Genomic DNA, 27,915 nt, shown 5'->3' on the forward strand with positions numbered 1-27,915 from the left:
TAAACTAAACAAACCAACTCTAAAACTACACTAATTAATTAAAACATCAAGGATTTAATTAAAAATTAGACTAAGTAAACATACTTGGGGTGATTAGAGGCAGTAGTAGACGGCAGATGCGTCGTCGGTGGTCAGGCAACGGTGGATGTAGCGGCGGCGGGCGGACGGAGCAGCGGCAGTCGGTGAAAAGAGAGAGGAGAAGAGAAGAGGGAGAATGGAAAATGGAGAAGGGAGAAGGGAGAAGAGAGTGGTGGCAGTCAATGAGGGTGGGTGGTGGTGGTGAGGGATGGTGATCGGTGTGGGGGTGGCCGGAGAGAGTAGATCGGGTTTTAGGGTTTGATAACTTGGGGAAATTATTGAAATGAGGAAGTGGGGGGAGTGAGGGAGCAGTGACAATCCTATAAAGGAAGTCTGCGACGGAAATTCCCGCCAGGTCAATATTTGGGGTTCATGGCTTGTCCAAGATCTCTTGTACTTGCATGTTTTGGCTGCTTCTTTTGTACTTGGCCATAGTGAAGCCATCACAATCGTTCCCGCCAGGTCAATATTTGGGGCGCTTTTTATTATATTTGCCTGCAACGGATGTACCGTCGCATATCCGTCGCAAGGTTTAATTTCCGTCGCATAATCCGTCGCAAGGTCAATTTTGTGACGGAGTTGAGGTCCGTCGCAACATTTCCGTCGCTATGAGACCTTTATTTTGTAGTGCGATGGTGATTGTATGATTGCATGTTTGATAGGAGGTGATTTCGTTGAAGAACGATTTTGATTAGTTGATTGTGACGATCTTGGTGATTGCTTTTCCAGGTAGGGTTTTCCTACTCGGTTATTGTTACATGTATATTAGATGGTTGATTGGTTGTTAATAGTTGGTTAATGACATTTATCTATATCGTATTTGAATTGGTAATTGTTGATGTTGTAGTTAATTGTTGTTGTTTGTCTATAGTTCGCGAGGTGCGCCCTCGGCTGAGTGAAGTCACTTACGGAGTGGCTTCACGCCCTTAATTCGCTCTATGTGGAACCCGCCACAAAGGAGATGTGCACATTAATGAACATGGGTTATCGCTCGGATGAGATGAGCGGGATTAGGTGGGTATGGCTGCGGTCCCCCACTGGCGGCGAGGAATATCTGTTGCGATGAGTATTCTGGCAGGACTACACACTTTAGTGTGTAGTCAGGTGTGTGGAGATATAATGGAGTTGGGAGTTGTGTGTTGTTTGTATATTGTGTATTGTGTATCTTGATTTGTTTAATTAGTAACTGACCCCGTTTAAATGTTTTAAAAACTGTGGTGATCCATTCGAGGGTGGTGCTAGTTTATATCATTTATATGCCTTTTATGTTAGAATGTTGATACTTCCGCCTTTTGATGTTTAATGCAGGAATGATGCATTTGAGGAGCAAAGGAATGAAATGGGCATCGCGGAGTGAGCATGAAGGGATACACGAAGCATGGCACGAGAATCCATAAGAATGAAGGAAGAGAAGTTAAGAAGAAAACACGAAGAAAAGAGCTTCTTATTACAAGTGCCTACTTTGAAGAGTCATATCTCGAGTTCTACAACAGATTTTCAAGTTATTCCAATTGGAGGTGAAAGCCTATCTTCTTAGCTTTCCAACGCCGCAAAAATCGCTTGTTTCTGACAAGTAACGAAGAAATAGCGGCCGTTTGAAGTTCAGTGCGCGAAGCAGGAAATTGATGCCTCGATCGAGTCAACCTTGGCTCGATCGAGGAACTTCATGCTCGATCGAGTCACAGTCGACTCGATCGAGGAACCAACCTAATCACTAAAATTTGCAATGTCGAGAGTTGGGGTATCTGGGAATTGGTGCCTCGATCGAGTCAACCTTGGCTCGATCGAGGAACCACTAGTTTCCGCAAATTTCCTTAAGTCGGTTATGACTACTATAAATACCTAAACTCGTACTCTAGGTTATATTATGCTTTATTTTACATAGGTTTAATATAGATACCTTAGAAAACTCTCTCAAATACTTAGTTTAGTTTATTTATTGTTCTTACTTCCGGATCTAGCTATTTACGGTATTGTTCTTAATCTTTCCTTTATTATTAATCATTTATTTCATTGTTCATCTTTTATGCTTGCAATCATGTTTCTTATTATTGTTATTGTTGTTCTTATTTCTATTATGGGTAGCTAAATCTCTTATCTAGGGTGAAAGGGGATCTAGGTTGTTAGAAAAGGGGTTACTTATGAATTGATTGTTAAATTGCTTTCTATTGTTGTTCAATTATCGTATTACTTCTAATTAGTTGATTACTGATCAGAATTGATTAAGTAGTCTTGCATAAACTAGGATTATCACCGACCGGGTTAAGACTAGTATAAGCCACGATAATTGAATTAGACCAACTTAATGATAGCGATCGCATGTTAAGTTAGATCTAAAAAGACATATTAGAATCGACCGATCATATGACTTTCGACAATATAAATTGCTCAATCAATAAATTAAATCCTACCCTTTGATGACTACCTAGTGAACCCAAATCCCTAGACTCTTTGATATTATTGTTTATCATCTTTATTTAAATTGCTATTAGTTGTTTAGAAATCAAACTCAATCAAACCCCATAAAATTGTTACCTTTAAGACAGATTTAAATATCAACAAATTAGATAATCACCGCCTCTCTGTGGATTCGACCCTAACTTACCACTAGTTATTTTGTTAGTAGTAGTATAGGATTTATTTTGATTAAGGCAAACGACTGAAAATAACCTTATCAAATTTGGCGCCGTTGCCGGGGAGGCAAAATTTTTCTGTTTGTTTTTGTTTAGTTTGTCTTTTGTTTCAGGGAACATCAGTTCCTTGAGACCGTTCTAATGTTTTCCATCGAGTTTCTACAGGGTGAAAATGAAAACTTCCATGATTACATGCATAGATGGAATTATTGGATTCATTCTCATAATTATGAGGACATAATTCCACGGCTTACTATGTGTCTTACCATCATAAAAGGTATGAATAGACAAACCCAAGCCTACATTGACTCCATAGGTGATAGTAGGAAATTTGTCGTCTACTCCCTATACCAAAACAATTTATAAAACCCGAAAAAGCGTAGTATTTAGTCGGGGTCGAACTCAAGGACGACGGGGGTTGCTACAAAGTTCGATTAAGAGTCAAGTTTAATCAAAATTAAAAGTGAGGGTTTTGGTTATTAATACTAGAGCAAGGACAAACAAGATGATGATAATGAATACGGTTAATTAAAAGCTAGGGCCTTCGGGGTCATCAATATGGTTTAGGGGCAAGCATGAAGATCAAAAAGGGTCAATGGTGAGAGATTAACCTAAGATGAAGAACCAATGTCTTGGCTATCTTAAGGGTGGCTACTAATTTTCATTAAGCATCCCTCCTCTCCTAACATACATCAAGACTCCCAAAAACTTTCATTCTAAGGGAGAATTAAGCAATAATGGAAGAAAGGCAAAAACTTTCACTTGAGCAAATCAACAAACACCTTGAGTGCAATGAATAGGAAAGTTAAACAATTTCACCAAAGACCAAAATATTCAAAGAATCATGCCCATAAATTCCATAAAGAATCACCCTAAACCCTAGAAGGGATCTACTCACTCATGTTAAGGGAAATTATGCTAAATAGAGAAGAAAAGCAAACAACACAAGGAGGAGACATAATGAAGGTTGTAACAAAATCAAAAGACAAGGAAAATGTAAACAAATGATAAACAAGTAAAAGAAAGGAGAGAAATTATACCAACAAAAGGAAAGATGGATGCTTGATTGATTAATAAGAAGGAAAACCCTTCAAAATCCCCAATACAAACTTCAACAAACAAGTGTAAACAATTGACTATTACTAGAACTAACTAATTCTTGCTAAATATTAATAATAATTATTGAAAGATTAGAACTTGATTAAGGAGGTATTACAATAAATATGGAATGTTTTTCAGATCTAGGGTTGTGTGCAAAAGGGTTTAAGGAGGGGGTATTTATAGGCTATCATTGGATTAAGGGAGGAAAGAGTGGAAAAGCCCATTTGCGTGTAAAGTACTCCTGTGCCGGCGGGCCGGCTGCCGGCCTCCTCTGCCGGCAGCGCGTTCTTTCAAAAACTGAGAAAAATGAAGGTTGCGCAATCCCCTGCCGGTGGGCCGGCTGCCGGCTACATGTGCCGGTAGCGCGTTGCTTGAACTTTGGCCAAAAACTTCTTCAAAAATTTGACTAAGTATGGGATTGTGTTCCCTGCCGGTGAGCCGGCTGCCGGCTTGTCGGCAGAGAACATATGCTCAGCTTGTTTCCTCCTTTTTCTCCTCATAGCCATATCCCCTGCCGGTGGGCCGGCTGCCGGCCTGCCGGCAGAGGATTTCTTCTTCAAAATCCTTCATCTCCCTTTTCTTCATGTAAAGGCATTAGAATGCCTTATCTTGCCCCAATTCCTTCATACTCGACTCGGTTCCTACAAAAGGGCACACAAAATGACAAGTACGGGGATCGGGCACAAATGCAAGGAAAGGCACACGAAACCGACTCGTTATGAGCCGGAATGCGTCAAAGAAAGAGGGAAATAAGGTGTAAATAATTCACATATCAACCTCCCCACACTTAAACCTTACTCGTCCTCGAGTAAGTCCAAAATCAATGCACAAGTCCCTACTAAAATAGACAAGGAGAGTGAGTGCACAATATAAGCATCACTCAACTAAACTACTACTTAAGCCGATCGAGTATTAGCGCACTCAACGCCCCTTCAACTCACAATTTGACACTCATGAGGGGAGAGTGCCCTATTGCAAGGCAAGTTGGGTCTTGCTACGAAATTTTTGATGCAAACGTTCAATCAAGCACAAGTCAAAATATATGATGCATCACAAAAATCAAACCGCTTTCCTCATCTAAGCGGCCGTTTTACTTTGAACGATTAAAGGTTTTGGTCGGGAGATACCATCTCATAGTCTCGGCGGGTGTCAATGCCCTAATGGTGGCTCAAGCAACCGCAATTTGACAACCAAATGCCTAGGAAACAAATTCAAAGGCGGGAAAGGGGGAAAACAAAGCCTAACCTTCGAGAATCACATGACACACTCAAGATTCAACCAAATTGACCCATGACTAAGGGGACCAAGACTACCGACTTCCTCACGGTTTTCACTAATCTCTCATTTTGTTTTTGGAACGGGTGATTTTGTGTAAAAAGTAACCAAAATCACTCATCTACTCGACTCGTGAGACATGCCCGCAATCTAACATGGAATTCTCTCCTACAAGACCATTAGTGAGATGCAAAAAAAAGGAAAAATATGCATACAAGAAACAAGGGTTGTAATGGGGCTAGGTGAAGGGTCGAAACGGGATTGGTGCAAGCACCGATATGGCTCATTTGGAGTTTAAGATCAAGTAGTTGTCAAAATTTCCCTTTTCTTCCCAACTTATTACAACAAATGAATGAATCAAAAAGAACATGATATTAGTTGCCTAAATCACACAAAAATTTGAAAATCCGACTCATTTGGAAAAACATCATTTCCCCTTTATTTTTGCAACGCCTTTTTCTACTCCTTTGATGAAGGAGTGTTGCTTGGCTTTTTCTCATCAACAAAGTAATAGTGCAAATTTTTTTTTTTTTTTTTTTTTTTTTTTTTCATTACATTTTTCTCTTTTTCTATTTTCTTTTCTTTTTCTTTTTCTTATTTCTTATTTCAAAAACCTCTTTATTCAAAGCAAACCAAACTAAACCATCATTCCGACTCAAATGGATTGTGCACATCCACTAAACCAAGATTCAAATCCCCTTGCTTCATACTACCCAAACTCATAGACAACTTTCTTGATCAAGGTTGGTTGTTTTTGGGTTGTAGTTAGTATTGTAGGTATCAAATGAAAGGTCAAGGCTCAAAAGGGGTAAACAAAATCGGTCCTAGTCTAAAGGGTCGAAGAATTAGGCTTATTTGGCAATGTGAGGCTCAAAAATCGAAATGCAACTTGTTGTTTCAAAATATGCATATAGATGAACATCTCATGGTCTAAAAGGAGAGGACGCCATGCTTGTGCGTCGTGATGTGACATGCCACGCGAGGAGCCTACTCACACCTAAAGGGGGACCGGGTATGGATGTACCGGTCCCAAGGAGGCTCTAATCCTCACATTTGAGTAGCTAGGTCGAAATCTAGGCCTAGTCTACGGTCTATGGTCTCACAAGGTGGTCAAAACTCTCCGGTCTAGCCTCATTTCCCGTATATAACGAGGATGTCACAAGGTGCAAGCCAATAGGAGGGGAAAGACGCTGCCAAGACAATATCATCATTGAGGTATCATACTCCCTTCCTAGACCAAATTTGTTCAAAAACTTATATACAAACTCGATGCAAAATGTAAATAAAGCAACAAACACGTATTCACAAGGTACGAAATGCATTTCTAAGCACTAGCAACCTAAATAAACATGCAACAATTGTCTAAACCTAGCAGCACGTAAGCAACACATACCAAGTTCCAAAATGGAACATCCTCATCAACATAGCCCATCCTCCTCCATACATACAACAATTGTAAAAGAAAAGGAATGGAAAAGGAGAAAGAGATAAGAAAGATTGAACCGAGCGGTCTTCTAGTCTCCTAATGCCTCAAATGTCCCGTATGTGCCTGCACCACTTGTTAGACAAACATATATATACAATGCAATTTTTTTGAATTTTTGAAATTTTTCAATTTTTAGGCATTTTTTGAATTTTTATCAAATTTAAAGGTGCAAACAAATATTCACAAAGTGGATATTTCCCTCCCCACACTTGAAATTTACATTGTCCTCAATGGAACAAAGTATAGGGAGAGAATAGGAAAAATAAACAACATATTTTTGGTGGTTTTTTTAATTTTTGAAAATAAAAATAACATATTTTTGGTATTTTTGATTTTTGGAAATTAAAATGCATGTTTTTGGTTTTTTTTTTGGGCCCTCCCCACACTTATTCATTTACATGGGAGGGCAATTGAGTGAAATAAAATAACATGTTTTTGGTGGTTTTAGTCGTTTTTGAATTTTTTAGTTGGTTTTTATTTTGGAAATGCAATGCATGCTCTATTCTATATGCAAAATTTAAATGACAATGCAATCTATTCTAAGTGAATGTAATTACTAAATGTGACAATATATTACAAATTGAAATCTAATGCAATTCTATATGAATGCAACTATATGAATTTCTAACTAAATGCATACAAAATTTAAATATGAATGAGAAGTTTGGATTGTTGGGTACATACTTGACATTTGGATTGAATGCGGGGAGCATACCGACGGCTTTGGATTGAAAAGGGAGGAAAGATAGGCCAAACTCGAGGCCGCCTAAGACTCAAGGTCCCCGTCATCATCATCATCATCATTATTATCATTATCATCATCATTGTCATCTCCGTCCACCGCTGCAAACACGGACTCTCTAAGGAAGTCGTCGGTGTTCATGGGAGCGGTGGAGTCGCCGAAATTCCCGCCGGACGAAAGGAAGCCGCCGGAGGCCGCCCCGGAGCCACTCCCAACCTCGGGGCGGGCGAAAATGGAGGGTGTACCCTCGAACCATTGAGCATCATGCCCCTCCTCTTGAGAAGCGGGAGGGGGAAAAACGGGTGGGGTAAAATAATCCGGCCGGATATTGATGTCGCGACAAGACAAACCGGTTATCCTTGTGGTAACCACCATCCGGCTCAAGGAAGTAGGAGGGGTGGAGATGTTGGGGGTGCTCGTAGTTCCTCCTCATATAATCATCATAAATCGGAAATTGACCCACGGAGGTGTCATAATATATCCGATCCAACCTTTGTTCAATACCCCGCCTTTCACTAGCGGCGGTTTCCAAACCCAACCGCATGTCACTCATGAATTTGACCAAGTCGGCATGCATAGGAGGCGGGGGAGGAGGGATGTTGCTAGAGGTGCCTTCACCAAAATTACCCCCCCAAGGTTGAGGTTGGAAGGTGGAGGGTGGTCGGAAGGAGGGCATGGAGTAGTGGAGGGAGGATGGAGTCTCCCTCCGGTTGTCACGACCATAGGTAATGGGGTTGGTCGGGGGAGGTTGGGTTTGATCGGGCTCCTCCTCAATTTCAAGGAGGTAGGACTCCTCACCGGGCTTGATTTTGAATTTGGAGGCATTGGGAATTGGGACGGAATTTTTCTTTTGAATTTGCCAATACTCGATTCCATCAAAAGGATTGACCTTGATCCACTCTAGGCTTTTCGTTAACCATTGCTTGGTGATGTAGGTCTCCCCCCGAATCCACCTCATGTTGTTCAAGTTCACCGGGCGGTCAAGGCTTTTAGCAATTCGGGTTATTATCCCACCCACATGAAGAGGGACTTTTTGCCCCGGTGATTTAGAAAGTGATTGCAAGTGGAGGGCCAAATGGTGACCCACATTGATTTCATAGGGGGCCGGGGTGGTGAGCAAGTAAGACCCCAAAATCTCCAATTCGGTAACCCGAAAAACCCATGGCTCATGGGTCGCAAAAATAGAACCTCCCACAAATCGGTGCCAAATGCGAATGGGGGCATTGTGGCACGCAATCTCCGGCCTTTTCACGCCGGTTTGGTCATCTAAGCCCGAGATGGCTTTCCACACCCGAGAAAAGTGAGCGGTCTCGGGTGCCTTGAATTTTGGGGGGTTGTTAAGGCCGAAAATTCGGCAAAGCCTTCCTAGGGACAAGGAATGATCACGGTTCATCAACCGGAAGTGAATTTGCTCAACCATACGGGTTTGTCGGTGCTTATCAAGACGGAAACTACTAAGGAATTCCCAAGTGAGGCGGGGATAAGTTTCCTCATGCAAATCATATAAGCCTTTCATACCAACACCCTTAAACAACTCGAAGGTTTCGTTGTCTAGTCCCATATTTCTCATAGCCGGTCTACAAATGAATTTAGTCGGGGTTAAGGGGCGATTTTTGAACAAGATAAATTTACCTTTTTGCTCTTGAGTGACGAACTCAACATCCGGGAAGTCGGGATCCGGGTTAGTGTCGCTCGCCGCCGCCTCAACCAAAAGCCGTTGAGCTTCCGCCATTTCCGACCTAGTTCTCTTGTTTGCCATGGTTGAAGGAGGAATGGAGGATTAGAAGGGAAGGAGGGTGAGGGGAATGAAGGAGGGTGAGGTGAGGAGGTTGATTAATGGTGATGGTGGGTGGGTTAGGGTTAGTGGAGGTGAGGGATGAGGGATATGAGTGAAGAAGGAAAGAGAAAGGAATTTGAGAAAATGGGGACTCACGGGCTGATATCGTGCGTTTTAAAGAACCCCTGCCGGTTGGCGAACCGGCAGCCGGCCTGCCGGTAGGGGATTCTTAATTCTTCAAAATAAATCCAACGCGCTGCCGGTGGAGGGCACCGGCAGCCGGTCCACCGGCAGAGAATTCCCCTATACTCTTCTTTTTGATGTTCAGTGGTTCCCCTACCGGTGAGCCGGCTGCCGGCCTGCCGGCAGGGGTTTCCTTCTTCTTTTTATTCCCAATATTCACAAAAGCAAGAGATCCCCTACCGGTGGGCCGGCTGCCGGCCTGCCGGTAGGCAGTCCACCTCCTCATACCTTCTTCATTTTTGGCTCAGTAAGCATTCCTCTGCCGGTGGGCCGGCTGCCGGCCTGCCGGTAGAGGATTCTCCTCCTTTTTCTTATCAGCGTTTTCAACAAGTATGGATCTCCCTGCCGGTGGGCCGGCTGCCGGCCTGCCGGTAGGGGATTCTCTTCACCTTAATTCTTTCAAATTTTTCACAAAAAATTTTCAACGCGCTACCGGTGGAGGGCACCGGCTGCCGGTCCACCGGCAGAGAGTTACATCTCTTCGTTTTCAACTTGTTTTCCCTCAATTCCTCAACAATAAACTTCCAAGTCCTAATCTTGCCCAATTCTCGAGTTTTCAATTTTCAAACCGACGACTCGTTTCGGGATCTCGAGGCTAGGGGTCCCACCTCCAAATTCAACTTCGTCAAGAATGTTCAATCCAAACTATCTCAAATTCTACCTACATGCATGCTATTTACAAATGGTGGTTCTTGTGGAACACCACCAAACCAATTCATTTTCAAGAGTTTCAACTTTCCCTCTCCTCGGGGAGGGGTTCCCCGAGATAGAGTACTTCTATTGGACCTTTGTTGTCGCCGTCGTAGTAACGCTTAACTCTTTGACCATTCACCCGAAAGGTACCTCCCTCCTCGCTCCAAAGCTCAAAGGCGCCATAGGGGAATATCTTCATCACTTTGAAGGGTCCGGACCACCTTGACTTGAGCTTGCCCGGGAATACCTTTATCTTGGAATTGAAATGGAGAACGAGGTCTCCAACACTTACCTCTTTTTTCATGATCTTGGCATCATGCCATTTCTTCGTTTGATCTTTGTAGATTTTGGAGCTCTCATAAGCCTCCAATCTCAACTCCTCAAGCTCATTCATTTGGAGAAAGCGCACTTCTCCGGCGGCATCAAAGTCAAAATTCATTTCTTTAAGAGCCCACCAAGCCTTATGCTCCAATTCCACCGGCAAATGGCAAGCTTTTCCGTACACAAGTTTATACGGGGTGGTGCCAAGTGGTGTCTTGAAGGCGTTTCTCAATGCCCATAAGACATCCGGGAGCTTTTGAGACCAATCTTTCCGGCTCTTGTTGGTGACCTTCTCCAAAATAGCTTTAATTTGGCGGTTAGAGACCTCCACTTGCCCACTAGTTTGAGGGTGGTAGGCAAGTGCGGTTTTGTGCCGCACACCATGTGATTCAAGTAGAGCCTTGAAGGTACTCTTGCGGAAATGAGATCCACCATCACTTATAACTACCCTTGGCGTTCCGAATCTTGGGAAAATCGTGCCCTTAAAAAGTTTCATCACAACCTTGCTATCATTGGTGGGGGGAGGCAACCGCTTCGATCCACTTGGATACATAGTCCACCGCGACCAAGATGTATTCATTTCCACAAGAGTTGGGAAAGGGTCCCATGAAGTCTATGCCCCAACAATCAAAAAGCTCAATCTCTAATATGTTAGTCAAGGGCATCTCACTTCTCTTCCCAATGTTCCCGACTCTTTGGCAAGCATCACACGATTTAACCAAATAGTGAATGTCTTTGAACATGGAGGGCCAATAAAACCCACCTTGGAGGATCTTGGCAATTGTTCTAGAAGTGGCCAAGTGTCCCCCGTAGGCGGAATTGTGAACCCGGTCAACAATTTCTAAGCCCTCCTCTCTAGAAACGCATCTCCGGAACATTCCATCCCCACACTTGCGAAACAAATGTGGGTCATTCCAAAAGTATCTTCTAGCATCATTTCTCAATTTCCGCCTTTCTCTTGGCTCCATTTCATCCGGCAAGAAACCACTTACAATGTAATTTGCAAGATCCGCAAACCAAGGAGTTTTGGCGGTAACTTCCATGAGTCCATCATCCCGCAACCACTCATTTATGGGTCCACTCTTGTCTTCTATCCCATGGTCTTCAACGGTCAATCTAGATAAGTGGTCGGCTACAACGTTTTCCGAACCGGCCTTATCCTTAATCTCTAAATCAAATTCTTGAAGAAGAAGGACCCATCTCAAGAGCCGGGGCTTTGCATCTTTTTTCACCATCAATTGTCTCAAGGCGGTGTGATCGGAGTAAACCACCACCTTAGATCCAACAAGGTATTGCCGAAATTTCTCCACGGCATGAACAATTGCCAACATTTCCTTTTCGGTAGTAGCATATCCACATTGAGTTTGATCAAGAGTCTTGCTTGTGTAATATATCACATGATACTTCTTATCCACAACTTGCCCAAGTACCGCACCAACCGCGAAGTCCGAAGCATCACACATTATCTCAAAGGGAAGATTCCAATCCGGAGACCGGATTATCGGTGCCGTGACCAATGCTCTCTTCAACCTATTGAAAGCTTCAAGACAAGAATCATCAAACACAAAGGGGGAATCCTTGAGGAGTAATGAGGTTAGGGGCTTTGCTATTTTTGAAAAATCCTTGATAAAACGCCGATAAAACCCGGCATGGCCTAGAAAACTTCTCACTCCCTTAACATTGGAAGGGGGTGACAAGTTCTCTATGACCGCAACTTTGGCCCCATCGACCTCAATACCCCTCCTTGAAACGATGTGACCGAGTACAACCCCCTCCTCCACCATGAAATGGCACTTTTCCCAATTAAGGACGAGGTTATGCTCCTCACACCGTCTCAACACACTAGCCAAGTTCTCAAGACCAAGCTCAAACGAGTCCCCATGGACACTAAAGTCGTCCATGAAGACTTCCATGCTTTTTTCAAGGAAATCTGAAAATATTGCCATCATGCACCTTTGGAAGGTGCCGGGCGCATTACAAAGCCCGAATGGCATCCTACGGTAAGCATAGACTCCTATTGGGCAAGTGAAGGTCGTCTTCTCTTGGTCATCCGGGTGGATGGGAATTTGGAAAAACCTGGAATAACCGTCTAAGAAGCAATAGTATGCATGGCCCGCGAGCCTTTCTAGCATTTGGTCAATGAAGGGAATTGGGAAGTGGTCTTTGAGGGTGGCGGCATTGAGCTTGCGGTAGTCAATACACATTCGCCACCCGGTCACGGGTCTAGTGGGTAGGGTGGTGCCATCCTCTTGTTCAACCATTTGTATCCCCCCCTTTTTGGGTACCACATGGACCGGACTAACCCATTTGCTATCGGTAATTTGGTATATAATACCGGCCTCTAGGAGTTTCAACACTTCATTTTTCACCACCTCGGCCATCTTTGGGTTAATCCTCCTAAGACCGTCAACCTTGGGTTGACTCCCCTCTTCCAAAACTATTCTATGCATGCACAAACTCGGACTTAAGCCCTTGATGTCATCAATGCTATACCCAAGTGCTCCTCTATGAGTTTTCAAGATTTCCAAAAGCTTCTTTTCTTGGGACTCACTTAGGTTAGCATTGACGATCACCGGATAGGCCTCTCCCTCATCAAGGAAAGCATATTTGAGTGAGGGAGGCAAGGGTTTGAGTTGTACCTTTGGAGGGAGAAAGCCCTCCACTTTCTTCAATAGTTCCTCATCAACCTCGTGATCCTCTTTCATTGCCTCATCATGCAAAGAGATTTGAAAAACCTCTTCCATCTCCGCCTCTTCACGGGCAACTTCGTGCACTACTTCATCAATTACCTCGATTGTGCTCAATCTTTCTACACTTGGACCTTTCATCAAATTTGGCAAGTTAAATTGGATTTTGTTGCCCTCAATTTGGAAGGTTAGCCGCCCATTCTTCACATCAATGAGTACTCCTCCGGTAGCCAAAAATGGCCTACCTAGGATGATGGGAGTGTGGCTATTCTCCGGAATATCAAGGACAACAAAATCGGTGGGAATCAAAAACTTTCCAACCTTGACGGGCACGTCCTCAAGCACCCCCATAGGGCGTTTGACGGACCTATCCGCCAGTTGGAGAGTCATGGTAGTGGGAGCCAAGTTTTGAATGCCAATCCTTTTTGCAACTTTCAAAGGGATAACACTAACACTTGCTCCCAAGTCACATAGAGCTCTCGAGATAGGAACACCGCCAACTACACAAGGAATGGAGAAGCTCCCCGGGTCACCAAGTTTAGTGGGCAATTTGTTAAGGATATGAGCACTACATGCTTCTTCCATAGCCACTATTTCTTGGTCACCCAAGACTCTTTTCCTTGTTAAAATGTCTTTTAAAAATTTTGAGTAGGTTGGCATGTTCATTATCACCTCCGTAAAGGGTAGGATAACCTCAAGTTTCTCAAGCATATCACAAAATTTGGCATACTTGAGGTTTTCCCTACTCTTTATGGCTCTTGAAGGGTAAGGAATTTTAGAAACAAGTTGGGAATTGGAAGATACCTTTGGAGGAGCCGAACTTTTTGTTACCTTTTTAGAATGTTGCAAAGGTATTTCTTCAATAGCTTCCTCCTCATAAGGGAGGTCTTCCACATATCCATCAACATCCTTGTCTACTTGAATTCCCCTTCTAGTCAAATCTTCACAAGCTTTCTTTCCTTTCTTGTCTTCATTAGCTTTACCCGAAGCCTCAATGGGTGAGCTTTCCTCTTCATCATCCACTTCTACCTCATTCCCCTTGGGATCTTCATCAACTTCCAACTCAAAGTCTTTGTAAGGGTCCTCAAGCTCTAAACCACTCCTGAGCACTACCGCATGAGCATGGTGGCTATTTGAGGCATCTTTGGAGCTTTGTCCTTGGGCCAACAAACCACCGGGCGGCCTTTGAGGGTTGGCCATAGCGTGAGAAGCCATCCTAGATTCCATTTCCCTCATGTCCTTAAGAAATGTAGCTCTCAAGTTTGCTTGTTCTTGTTGAGTAGCTTTTGCAAAATTAGCTATCTCTTGGCTATGTTGAAGTTGCATGTTCTTAATCATCTTCAAAAGCTCCACTTGAGAGAGCTCACCTTGGGGTTCTTGATGAGGTTGGTTGGCTATGGGTAAAGGGAACCCATAGTCATATCTAGCATTGGGACCTTGGTTGTTGTTTTGCCCCACTTGGAAGTTACCTCTCGGACCATAGTTGTTGAAGTTTGATCCTTGACCTTGTTCTTGAGACCCTTGAACATACCCTTGCCCAAATCCTTGATTTGCTTGATTTACTTGATTCCCTTGGTAAAACCCTTGGTTGCTTTGGTGTCCACCAAACTCTTGGTGCCCTTGTTGTTGGTTGCCATAGTTTTGGGGTAGATTGTTGCTTGACCATTGGTTTTGATTTCCAAAGTTATTTCTTGGGTTTGGGAGAATTCCCCTTGGTTGAGCAAAACCGGGTGGATTGGTTTGGGTTTGTGGTTGGAGATGTTGGGGGTTTTGAACATTGGTGCTTTTGTAACTAAAGTTGGGGTGGTTCCTTAAACCGGGGTGGTAGAAATTGGTATTTGGATTGTAGACATTTGGGTTGTTGTAAGGAGGCCTTGGTGGTCTAGGATTGTTGTTGTAACTTTGAAAAGCGTTCACCTCTTGAGCATTCTCTTCATAGGCACCATTGTAATTGTTGCCACACAAGTCATATGTATGACCACTCCCTCCACAAAGTTCACAACTCGCGACTTGAGCAACTTCTTCCATGGGCGGCCCATATGAGGTCGCGGCTTGGTTCACTTGATTCTTTGAAAACTTCTCAAATTGCTTTGTGAGCAAGTCGAGCTTGGCATTTGTCTCGGAGTTGGAGGCATTTTCCTTAGGAAATTTCCCGTTCCTTCGTAGCATGTTCCCTCTAGAACCATAGTTTGCCTCCGAGTCTACCATTTTTTTGATCAATGCCGTGCCCTCTTCATCATTCAAGTGGTCAAAACCTCCCCCCGCGGAGGCATTTACCATCTCCTTAGTTCTTGGTAGTAGAGTTTGGAAGAATGTTTGAGTAATGTACCATTCCGGTATTCCATGGTGGGGGCAACTTGCTATCAAATCTTGATAACGGTCCCAAGCCTCACCTAAGGACTCACCATCCTCTTGTTGGAACTTATGGATCTCGTTGCGGAGCATCGCGGTCTTTGAGGAAGGGTAGTACTTGGCCATAAATGCTTGGGCTAAGTCATCCCAAGTAGTGAAAGTATCCGGTGGGTGAATGTTCAACCACCGGTCCGCTTTGCCCGTCAATGAAAACGGAAACAACATCATTCTCAAGGTGTCTTCGGACACCCCATTCTTCTTCATCATTGAAACTTTCCTCTTGAACTTCCGGAGATGAGCATGGGCATCCTCCTCAATATGACCTCCAAACAAGTCCTTCTCAACTAACCCGACTTGGGCGGGATGCATTTCAAAGTTGTTTGGGGCCAAGGTGCCAAAATTGATGGGATTACATGAATCATTATGGTTAGGCCGGTTGTGATCTCTAAGAGCCATTTGTGGTGGGTGGTTTGGTTCTTGATGTGGTGGTGTTTGAGGTGGACTATTGTAATTAAGGAAGTTATGAAAGGGGTTCTCTACTAAAGTCTCAATTGTGGTATTTGGTTGAATCGTAGTTGTTGTATCAAAATTTTGTGGGATGTGTGAGTTTGGTTGATCAATGTTTGCTTGGGTGGAATTATTCCTCACTCTTTCAAGAGTCCTAGTCCTCAAGGTCCTAAAAAGCCTCTCGGGGTCGGAGTTGAATAGGAGAGCTTGATGATTCCTTCTAGGCATACACTTGGCAAATCGTAAGTCTCCTAGTGTTTTTACACACTAGGGAAAGGTAAAAATCACACACACTCTACAAACAACAATCAACTACTAAAGCAAAATGACAATTGAGACAAGATTAAAGCAAAGACTCTAAATGAAACTAAGCATAACCTAACGCCATCCCCGGCAACGGCGCCATTTGATAGTAGGAAATTTGTCGTCTACTCCCTATACCAAAACAATTTATAAAACCCGAAAAAGCGTAGTATTTAGTCGGGGTCGAACTCAAGGACGGCGGGGGTTGCTACAAAGTTCGATTAAGAGTCAAGTTTAATCAAAATTAAAAGTGAGGGTTTTGGTTATTAATACTAGAGCAAGGACAAACAAGATGATGATAATGAATACGGTTAATTAAAAGCTAGGGCCTTCGGGGTCATCAATATGGTTTAGGGGCAAGCATGAAGATCAAAAAGGGTCAATGGTGAGAGATTAACCTAAGATGAAGAACCAATGTCTTGGCTATCTTAAGGGTGGCTACTAATTTTCATTAAGCATCCCTCCTCTCCTAACATACATCAAGACTCCCAAAAACTTTCATTCTAAGGGAGAATTAAGCAATAATGGAAGAAAGGCAAAAACTTTCACTTGAGCAAATCAACAAACACCTTGAGTGCAATGAATAGGAAAGTTAAACAATTTCACCAAAGACCAAAATATTCAAAGAATCATACCCATAAATTCCATAACGAATCACCCTAAACCCTAGAAGGGATCTACTCACTCATGTTAAGGGAAATTATGCTAAATAGAGAAGAAAAGCAAACAACACAAGGAGGAGACATAATGAAGGTTGTAACAAAATCAAAAGACAAGGAAAATGTAAACAAATGATAAACAAGTAAAAGAAAGGAGAGAAATTATACCAACAAAAGGAAAGATGGATGCTTGATTGATTAATAAGAAGGAAAACCCTTCAAAATCCCCAATACAAACTTCAACAAACAAGTGTAAACAATTGACTATTACTAGAACTAACTAATTCTTGCTAAATATTAATAATAATTATTGAAAGATTAGAACTTGATTAAGGAGGTATTACAATAAATATGGAATGTTTTTCAGATCTAGGGTTGTGTGCAAAAGGGTTTAAGGAGGGGGTATTTATAGGCTATCATTGGATTAAGGGAGGAAAGAGTGGAAAAGCCCATTTGCGTGTAAAGTACTCCTGTCGGCGGGGCGGCGGCCGGCCTCCTCTGCCCGGCAGCGCGTTCTTTCAAAAACTGAGAAAAATGAAGGTTGCGTAATCCCCTGCCGGTGGGCAGGCCGGCTACATGTGCCAGTAGCGCGTTGCTTGAACTTTGGCCAAAAACTTCTTCAAAAATTTGACTAAGTATGGGATTGTGTTCCCTTCTTAGGTGAGCCTTGCCGGCTTTCACAGAGAACATATGCTCACTTGTTTCCTCCTTTTTCTCCTCATAGCCATATCTCCTGCCGGTGGGCCGGCTGCCGGCCTGCCGGCAGAGGATTTCTTCTTCAAAATCCTTCATCTCCCTTTTCTTCATGTAAAGGCATTAGAATGCCTTTTCTTGCCCCAATTCCTTCATACTCGACTCGGTTCCTACAAAAGGGCACACAAAATGACAAGTACGGGGATCGGGCACAAATGCAAGGAAAGGCACACGAAACCGACTCGTTATGAGCCGGAATGCGTCAAAGAAAGAGGGAAATAAGGTGTAAATAATTCACATATCAATAGGTATGGGAGATTTTGGTGGTAATAATATTAAAGATGTCCTTTCTTTATTTAAATGGCTTGCTATTGAATGCATTAAACCCACTTTTTCATTTCAGTCATACATGGATGAGGGTGTGGGTGAGACCATAAAAACCGTTTTAATGAATGAAAAAGATATTGAGGGAAACATAGAGGATGAGACCATATGCTCAGTTGATAACTCCTTCTTTGACGACAATCTAGAACCCCTCTATGACGATTTTACAGACAGTGAGTCACATGAGGAAGACTTGACAGACCCCTTAGATTACCCCTTTTGTGATGAGTCTTGGGATCAGGAGAGTGAGGATGTGCGATTCGAAGATCTTGAAGTTAAATGGGACTCATGTGACGATATGTTGACTCTTTCTTTGGATACTTCCCCTTCAGTTGTTGAATTTGATTCTAATTTTGAGTCTAGTGAGGTTCATTTTATTACACCTGTGCAGAATGCATATTTTGATGTTTCTGATGTTGAAGATGATATTGATGAATACTCTGCACAAGGGCCCCCTACTAAGGACCCTTTAGATGCTTTGATATGTTTTGAGACATGTGCAGGTGAATCTCCCATTTGGAAAGCTGAGCTGGATGCTTTAGAGGCTGAAATATATGGGATAGAGCCTATCAACAAAGGGAACGCGAAGGTATACGAGTCAGTGAATACTCCTAACACGGTAGAGGTAATATATTCTTTTGCCACCAATTCCGATATTAAGAGTGGTAGACCTCCTGACCAAGAGGTAATTGTTGACGATAATTTCCTGAGGATTACTGGTGTAGTGAGTGATAAATTACCTCGTATGACTTCTACTTTGTGCTTTGATACTCCATACTCTTTTGGTTGGACGAACAATTTGATGCGGTTTTGCTATAATTATCATCAAAAATTTGATATCTTTGAGACGGTCTTTAACATTGATTTTATATGCTTCTGTTATATCTTGGTGCTACTTATGCTTTTGTGTAGCACATGCGCAGATTTATGATCGACTATTAAGAGCTTTGAGCTGTTTTGATTGTGCCCAATTGCGGGTAATCGATATATAAAGAAAGGAAGAGGACGACAACAGGTGCCTCGATCGAGGGCAAGAAGGTTCGATCGGAGAACGTGCATGCTCGATCGAGTGGCATGGGGCTCGATCGAGTCACAATGGTTTTGGGTTTATTTCGTAGCTGACTTGATGTGGAATTACGTGGTTGATTATTTTCCCCTATTTTTGCAGCTGGTTTGGGGGAATTTCTTTGCTCTTACCCGGTATTCTCTTCCCTTGCACCTTCTTTGATTGTATTATATATTTCTTTTCCATTCCTTTTGTTAGTTGTGTCCTTTAGGTTGCTGGATTTTTGTGTGATTGCTATGCTGTAGGCGTCACAATGAGGACACTGTGACATTTAGGTTTGGGGGAGGAGTCTTTATTTATGTTGTGTGCTTTACTTATTGTTGTGTGCATTTATATAAAAAATCCATAAAAATTAAAAATTTTATAAAACACGAAAACATGTTTTTCCTTTGTTTTAGGCCGAGTCTTGGTGAATTTTAATAACTATGATGTTAAATTGCATTGTTTTTGCATTTGAATCCTATATAGTTGTCCATGTACATTGTTTTGACTCATTAGCCATGAAAACAAAGCTCATAATTCAAGTCTTAGCCGTATTTGACATGCCTTATATTGATTAGATTTGACAAAATTATGTTGGTAAACTACTTAAAATTCTGAGGTCTATGGAGCTTCCTAGGCCAGGAACATCAATACACTGGTCTCATTGTCAATTAGGCTTGAGTGTGGTTTCTCCTTGTGGAATGTGTAATATCAAATTGCATAAGTGTGACATTGATTTCTTGATACTTTTATTGCTTTCATTTGACTAAGTACATGTAGATAGGCGTTTCTTACCGTTCAAATAAGCCTTATATTATCCTTTTGTTAGCCCGTTTGAACCCTTGTAGCCAATCTTAAATTACATCCTATAAGCTACAATCCAAGAATTTGCCTACCTTTTCGGGACGATCATGCGATTGCTTGTTTATCATGTTTATTTTGCTATTATGGTTGGGTTGGGACTTATTGTTGTCATGTGGGTATAGCAAAATACTTTTAGCGATTGTGTTGTATCCTTGTGTTGGAAAAAGAAAAATATGAAGCGAAAGAAAAAGAAAAAAAAAAGAAAAAAAAAAGAAAAAAAAAAGAAAAAAAAGAAAGGAAAAATCGAAAAATATTGAAAAAGGGAAAAGAAAAAGAAAAGAGATTGCTTCATTTGGTTTTGTCAAGGATCAAAAGGATGGTTGTTAGAGTCTAATACATATTTGGAGAATACATCATTCACTCTCGTGTGTTGTAAAGTTGAGATTATTTCTCTAAGTTGGGTGTATTTATTAACAAAGATTTGGTTTTTGTTTTGGTTACTGTTGCGACTACCGTCTTAGCTCCACTTATCCATAATGTGCTTTGGCACAAACCATTTCTATCCCTTTAACCCATTTGCCACCCTTATTGTCCTTGATTGCATGCATGTTTTATAAGTCGAGTGAGTGTTTCTACTTCTTTCTATCTTCACACATAACTCACCCTTACATACTTATGAGTGCATGAGTGAATCCGCGAGAATCCGACTAATTTGTCTTGCAAGATCGAAAGGTATTTGGCATTTGTCTATAGTATGGTGACTTGAAACTTGAGCTACGTTTTCTATTTCCCGTACCTTTGAATTTGTTTTATTGGTACACTTTGATCATTACTTTGTTACAGATAAGGATAGCTTGGGATTTGTATGTGCATTAAACATTAACTCTGAGTTGTTTATTCGTCATTTGTATGATTGCCTTTTGTATTGTGTGTTGCTTTGCTTGAGGACAAGCAAAAAGATGGGTTGGGGGAGTTTGATGAGTCATAATTATACATATTTATTCCTCCCCTTAATTACTTTTGATACGGTTTTCGTGCTAGTTTATATCATTTATATGCCTTTTATGTTAGAATGTTGATACTTCCGCCTTTTGATGTTTAATGCAGGAATGATGCATTTGAGGAGCAAAGGAATGAAATGGGCATCGCGGAATGAGCATGAAGGGATACACGAAGCATGGCACGAGAATCCATAAGAATGAAGGAAGAGAAGTTAAGAAGAAAACACGAAGAAAAGAGCTTCTTATTACAAGTGCCTACTTTGAAGAGTCATATCTCTAGTTATACAACAGATTTTCAAGTTATTCCAATTGGAGGTGAAAGCTTATCTTCTTACCTTTCCAACGCCGCAAAAATCGCTTGTTTCTGACAAGTAACGAAGAAATAGCGGCCGTTTGAAGTTCAGTGCGCGAAGCAGGAAATTGGTGCCTCGATCGAGTCAACCTTGGCTCGATCGAGGAACTTCATGCTCGATCGAGTCACGCTCGACTCGATCGAGGAACCAACCTAATCACTAAAATTTGCAATGTCGAGAGTTGGGATATCTGGGAATTGGTGCCTCGATCGAGTCAACCTTGGCTCGATCGAGGAACCACTAGTTTCCGCAAATTTCCTTAAGTCGGTTATGACTACTATAAATACCTAAACTCGTACTCTAGGTTATATTATGCTTTATTTTACATAGGTTTAATATAGATACCTTAGAAAACTCTCTCAAATACTTAGTTTAGTTTATTTATTGTTCTTACTTCCGGATCTAGCTATTTACGGTATTGTTCTTAATCTTTCCTTTATTATTAATCATTTATTTCATTGTTCATCTTTTATGCTTGCAATCATGTTTCTTATTATTGTTATTGTTGTTCTTATTTCTATTATGCGTAGCTAAATCTCTTATCTAGGGTGAAAGGGGATCTAGGTTGTTAGAAAAGGGGTTACTTATGAATTGATTGTTAAATTGCTTTCTATTGTTGTTCAATTATCGTATTACTTCTAATTAGTTGATTCTCGATCGAATTGATTAAGTAGTCTTGCATAAACTAGGATTATCACCGACCGGGTTAAGACTAGTATAGGCCACGATAATTGAATTAGACCAACTTAATGATAGCGATCGCATGTTAAGTTAGATCTAAAAAGACATATTAGAATCGACCGATCATATGACTTTCGACAATATAAATTGCTCAATCAATAAATTAAATCCTACCCTTTGATGACTACCTAGTGAACCCAAATCCCTAAACTCTTTAATATTATTGTTTATCATCTTTATTTAAATTGCTATTAGTTGTTTAGAAATCAAACTCAATCAAACCCCATAAAATTGTTACCTTTAAGACAGATTTAAATATCAACAAACTAGATAATCACCGCCTCCTTGTGGATTCGACCCTAACTTACCACTAGCTATTTTGTTAGTAGTAGTATAGGATTTATTTTGAGCAGTTGTCTGGCAGGTATACTATGGATGCTTGCGGGATTAGTTGGGGATAGAGTCGTCACGAGTCTGATAGTAGACTTCCGCTGTGTTATCATAATATTTTTGTTACTTTAGTTGTAGTTTGGTTTTAGAACAGTTGTACTTTACTTTACAGATGGTTTTGATGTAATCACTTTAAACTTATTTATCTAAAGTATGTTTTGGTAGACTGATCTAGTACTAAGCATGTTTTAGTAGACCGATCTAGTAATAGCGAGAACTCGTTAGAACCCGTGCTATGGTTGACAATAAGGCCGAGAGGTTGAAACTGCGCGACCTTCATGCCTTGGTTTTGTGTCTGTATGCGCTATTGCTGAGGAGTGGGGGAAGGTTTACAACATTGAGGAGTGGGGGCGGGTGGAGGCCAATAGAGGAGATGAAAGAGAATTTAGTTGAAGAGCAATGGTGCTTTCAGTGATGTGGAGCGATTCGAATGAAGTTTTCCATGGAAAGCGAGTAAAAGTCGCTCGTTTGTTGGTCGAACAAGCCTTAAAGCTTCAAGAGCATTATCTCGAAATTAATTGTGGCCTGGAAAATAAGATTTAAAATGGGACCAAGCATGAGAAGATATGGAAGCTACCTCCAATAGGAGTTTAGAAGGTAAATGTTGACGACGTTAGTTTTAAAGGGAGAGGGTGTGGTTTGGGGGTCATTATGCGAGACCACGAGGGGAATGTTGGGCGTGCGATGGTCCAACAATTGCGGCAGGAGTGGGAGGTTAATATAGCAGAGGCGAAAGTACCGATTCTTGGACTAAAGATGGCAAGACAAATGGGGATCAAAATGCTCATACTAAAATCCGACTCCCTCCAGCTTGTGCACACTCTTCGTTCCAAACTAATCCCAAAGAGCTTCTTTAGAAATGTTGTTAATTAGAGGAATTGTTGATTTATGAGAGTCTTTTGAAAATCTCACGTATTATTTTGTGAAAAGGCATTGTACGATTCACTTGACGCTGCTTCGTATTGGTGGACTCCTACCCCGACTCCATCGCCGATGTTGTAGCTTCCGACTTTATATGAGCGTTTGATTAATAAAATGGTTACTTTCCCCTAAAAAATGTTTAAGAAACACTCTAAAAAGTCACATTTATCAATTGGACAACCTCAATAGTTTCCAACCATCTGATACTTAGACCATGGCCAAGCAAGGTCACCAATCGGGTCGTGAACTTGTTGGGTCGTACTAATGACGTAATTAACTAGTAAATCGATGGTGTTTAGGATGACCTTGAACTAGATAGGAGCAATTGGTGACCTTGAGTTGAGACCTTGGTGAATGTTGGTGACCCGGTAGGTTGCGCCCTCTTGTTGGTTAGTAAATAATAATTGAAAAAATTCGAGAGAGTTTGTGGTGGGGTAAGAATGTGGAAAATGATTGAAAGGTGAAAAATAATTGGGTTGGTGACCTAGGTCGTGACCTTCTGCTTGAGAAGATGAAAGTGAGTCAAGATAAATAAGGAGAAATTAAGGACTAAAATGTCGGTGACCCAATTAGTGTGACCTTTTGCTTGGAGATGGTCTTATAATCACATTTACACATTTTCGATATCCAAAATTAGTTAATAAACTTGTACTCCGTACCAGTCATTTGTTTACCTATTCTATTTTGGAATGTCTTAGTAAATTGTTTACTTTTCTATTTTGCCAATGCATTTGATGAACAATTTGATCATTTATACTCAATTTGGTTCACTTATAATCCAATAATTGACTTCTCATATTTCTTTGATCTTTGTGCCAAAAAATTAAAGGTAAACAAATGGTCAAGACGGAGGAAATATAACAATATTTTATTTTGATACGCAAAATTTTATATTAATAACTTACATATTAAATATTTCGGCATTCATCATAAAATATCGTGTTACAGAAATAAAACTAAAATACAAAAGTAATCAAATGTTAACTTTGTCCTATCAAGTTAATCTTATCCTATAAAAACGGTCTTGTTGAATCACGATACCGAACCGATATAAATAGGTCGACCATATTGACTAATTGGGCCCCTAAAACATATGTAACGCAAGCACAAACGTAAGCTGGCCCAAGAATATCACACCAAACTAAGTCCTATAAATCCTCACGCATCCTCATTTTCATTTAGAATTAGGGTTTCAATAAGCCGAATTTAGGGTTTCTGTCACAGCAATCAGCCATGGGAAGAAGTAAGCTCATCTTCTATCTTTCTTCACAATTCTCTCCTGTTTTTTTCATCGTCTTAATTTTCCTCATATAATTGTTCTAATTAGTTCAATTTCGTTCACCATGTTTAACTTTTCTCAAGATCCAATTTTTTTCACTGATTTCTACTTGATTGAATGAAAAGATCGCAATTTTGTGCTGTAATTTGGTGTGTTTTTTGTTTTGTTGTTGTTTTATGTTGATTTGATTTTTGTTTGGTTGAATTTATGTGGTACTTTTTCTCCGTTCAAACCATTTGTTTACTTTTTATGTTCTTAGCGATTGTATTTTATGAAAGGTAAACAAATGATTGGGACGGACAGAGGATATTATTGGATTCATCGTGGTAGAATGTGAAATGATGACTGAAAATTATTGTTTTTTATTCTTTTGTATCATATGAAAGGTATTGAATTTGTATGAATTTTGTATATATAGAATTTGCTGTGTTGTGTGTTTAAATAGAGGTTTAGAGCTCATATTTATTAGTTAGATGAAATCAAAATTACCCAACTTAACGTAATTTGTAAGAATTTTAATCACAAATATTAGAATAACGTCATTTTATAGTGTGAGAAGGTCATTTTATCGGTTATTATCAATACTTGAGTGTCTTTTTATATAAAAAAATGATTTGACCCAAAAATCTTGAGCTTTTAGTGACTGCCGGTTTTTATTGTCGAATTTATGTCCCGGGTTTACTGCAAAGTGTGAATATTAAGTGTGTTACGGAAGGTTTTCAGTTACTGTATGCTTGTTTTGGGTATTTTGCTTGAAAATACTTAATTCAACCCAAATTTATTGTTTCGACTTTGGCTAAACCTGTCCTTTTCGATAAATGATTACATGAAATTGGTGTTTTAATCAATCAAGCATTACAAATTTGGTGAAATAATATTTAAGTTCGATATAAGGCTTTCCTCTATTCAAATGGCTACAATGAATTTTGAATGGAGGGATTTAAATTTTGTCAGTATAAATTGGGTTTAATAGAGTTTATTTTGTGTAGGACCTGCCAGGTGTTACCGCCAAATCAAGAACAAGCCATACCCAAAATCGAGGTTTTGCCGTGGTGTGCCAGACCCAAAGATCAGGATTTACGATGTTGGAATGAAGAAGAAGGGTGTTGAAGAATTCCCATTCTGCGTGCATCTTGTCAGTTGGGAGAAGGAGAATGTCTCAAGTGAAGCATTGGAAGCTGCACGTATTGCTTGTAATAAGTACATGACTAAGTTTGCTGGGAAGGATGCCTTCCATCTTAGGGTTAGGGTTCACCCCTTCCATGTGCTTCGTATCAACAAGATGCTTTCATGTGCTGGGGCTGATAGGCTCCAGACTGGTATGAGGGGTGCTTTTGGCAAGCCTCTTGGTACTTGTGCTCGAGTTGCTATTGGTCAGGTTCTCCTTTCTGTCCGTTGCAAGGATAACAACAGCCATAATGCCCAGGAGGCTCTTCGCCGTGCTAAGTTCAAGTTCCCTGGTCGCCAAAAGATCATTGTTTCCAGGAAGTGGTATGTCTACTTTTACTTGTTTTGTGTACTGTTGTTGTCTTGTTGCTTTGAAGTTATGATTGCAAATTACTAGTAGTTGGCAGTGAGTCTGATACGAGATAGCGGTACATGTTTTAATCCAAATTTTTATGCATCTCTCTTCCAAGTACATAGAGTTGGTATAAGAACTTGTATGAGACGACTTTGTCTTGCACCCAAGCACTTTTATAATAGGGTTTATGTTTTGGTTATATGCATGCAATCGTCACACACTACACAGTTCACAACAGTTTCAGTTTAGGTTCAGTGTATTAGTTTCCCATGCAAAACGGTTTCTTAGGAGTAGCGAACAGCTGTTGTACCCGTCATATTTGTTCTCATGATATGGAAGACACTTTCTCTATGCTAGCTAGTCCATATATATCATCAAAATTCAGCTTTTTTTTTTTATCACAGTAAGTTCCATTGTGTTTCCATATCTGATGGAGCTGAAGATGTTTTGTTGTTTTAGTTGTCGTATTTCACGACTAAATGAAAATGGCTAGTAGATTCATACCAACTTTGGACTTTCGCAGGGGTTTTACCAAGTACAATCGGGCTGATTATGTGAGATACAAGAAGGAAGGCAGGATTGTTCTTGATGGTGTCAATGCAAAGGTTTGTGTAGATCTCCTTCGTGTTATACAATTGTTTGCTTCTGCCTTTAAACTTTTAAAATGCCTTCATGTTTACTACTTTACTGCATATTTCACTTCATTAGAGACATAGAATAGGTAGGATCAAGTTGATGTTTTTGGAGTCATGGTATCATAGCATTAAACCTCTGTCCACAATCGTGATCTCGTTTCCAGATCATTAAGATCTTCAAAACCTGTTCAAAATGTTCAATATTCTGCACTCTTCATTAATAGCGAAGAGAGCACGTATCTCTCTCAAGTTCAGAAGGAAACATTCTCTAGAATGTGTTGGTAAATGTGAGGGACTAATATGTGCCGGATTGATTACATACGATTTGTTTTGTTCTTATGTGCACTAACATCGGCTCTCACAAATGGGAATTTGTGGTGCACAAAAGGCCTTTATATGAACATATGTATCTTAGTTACTTCTATTTGGTTGAGCACATTCTTTATGATTATTTATGTATTGTTAATTTGTATCGTGCTCTTTGCAGTTACTTGGATGCCATGGACCTCTATCAAACCGCAAGCCAGGACAAGCTTTTATAAACGCTAGCGTGAATGCATAAGAGAGACCCTATATATGAGCTATTTGAACCATTGGAGTGTTATGTTGAAGTTCTGTAGTTTGTTTATCTACATTTTCTCGTTTTGTCCTGGAAGTATCTCTGAACTTTCATGTGTTTCTCCAACAATATTTTTAAATAGAAGACTTCGTATCTATGCTAGTTCTCAAATCTGTTATTTTGACATAGTTCGACCTATAATGTTCTAAATTAGTATGATCAGGCCTCTTGTTTTGGATATCTAAATCTTTGTGGTGGAGCGTTACGTTTTTGACTTGTTATGGTGAGGTCTTGTCAATTCTACGAAACTATCACGAACCTGGACAATTTCTTCAAAGCAAATCACATAATTTTTAATAGCAGAGATGTGAACGGGGACTTGAATCAAAACCGAAAGAGCTGTGGATGGGGGTCTGGTAATTTGATCAATATTTTAGATTATCACCATCAACTGCTCCAATCAAGGAAGGTCAAACAAACCTTCAATGTAAGAGCCAGAGGTAGCCAACACACAATGTATTACCTAGTGACTGGTTTGGATTCTCACCATTTTCTATAGAAGGTCCGTATCAAACCTTGTGATGATTTAATGCTTGTGATTATTTCATAAAAATAAAGTTTTAATGACCACAAAAAGAAAATATATTAAAATGTGGATGTGTTAGGAGAGAAAATTGATTTCTCACCATTTCCTACAGAAGGTCCGTATCAAACCAAATAAAGTTTTA

The 27,915-nt window shown here is 40.6% G+C and overlaps 1 protein-coding gene and 1 non-coding gene across 2 annotated transcripts; both read left to right on the forward strand.

Annotated features, from left to right (window-relative positions):
* Window positions 1-15,374: 15,374 nt before the first annotated feature.
* On the forward strand, window positions 15,375-15,481 carry LOC141593794 (small nucleolar RNA R71). Its single transcript, XR_012521858.1, has one exon. It is a non-coding gene; the product is annotated as a small nucleolar RNA R71 (small nucleolar RNA).
* An 8,850-nt stretch (window positions 15,482-24,331) lies between these two features.
* On the forward strand, window positions 24,332-27,344 carry LOC141591823 (large ribosomal subunit protein uL16-like). Its single transcript, XM_074412304.1, has 4 exons — window positions 24,332-24,435; window positions 25,461-25,962; window positions 26,517-26,598; window positions 27,116-27,344. Exons 1-4 carry the CDS (start codon window positions 24,426-24,428, stop codon window positions 27,188-27,190), a joined length of 669 nt encoding a protein of 222 aa, XP_074268405.1. The 5' UTR covers window positions 24,332-24,425; the 3' UTR covers window positions 27,191-27,344.
* Window positions 27,345-27,915: the final 571 nt, after the last annotated feature.

Source organism: Silene latifolia, chromosome 7, assembly GCF_048544455.1.
Source record: "Silene latifolia isolate original U9 population chromosome 7, ASM4854445v1, whole genome shotgun sequence".
Classification (NCBI taxonomy): domain Eukaryota; kingdom Viridiplantae; phylum Streptophyta; class Magnoliopsida; order Caryophyllales; family Caryophyllaceae; genus Silene; species Silene latifolia.

Coding starts and splice junctions, on each gene's coding strand:
- LOC141591823 (XM_074412304.1), top strand. Junction 25,963..26,516: donor ATCATTGTTTCCAGGAAGTG/GTATGTCTACTT, acceptor GGACTTTCGCAG/GGGTTTTACCAAGTACAATC. Junction 26,599..27,115: donor TTGATGGTGTCAATGCAAAG/GTTTGTGTAGAT, acceptor TGCTCTTTGCAG/TTACTTGGATGCCATGGACC.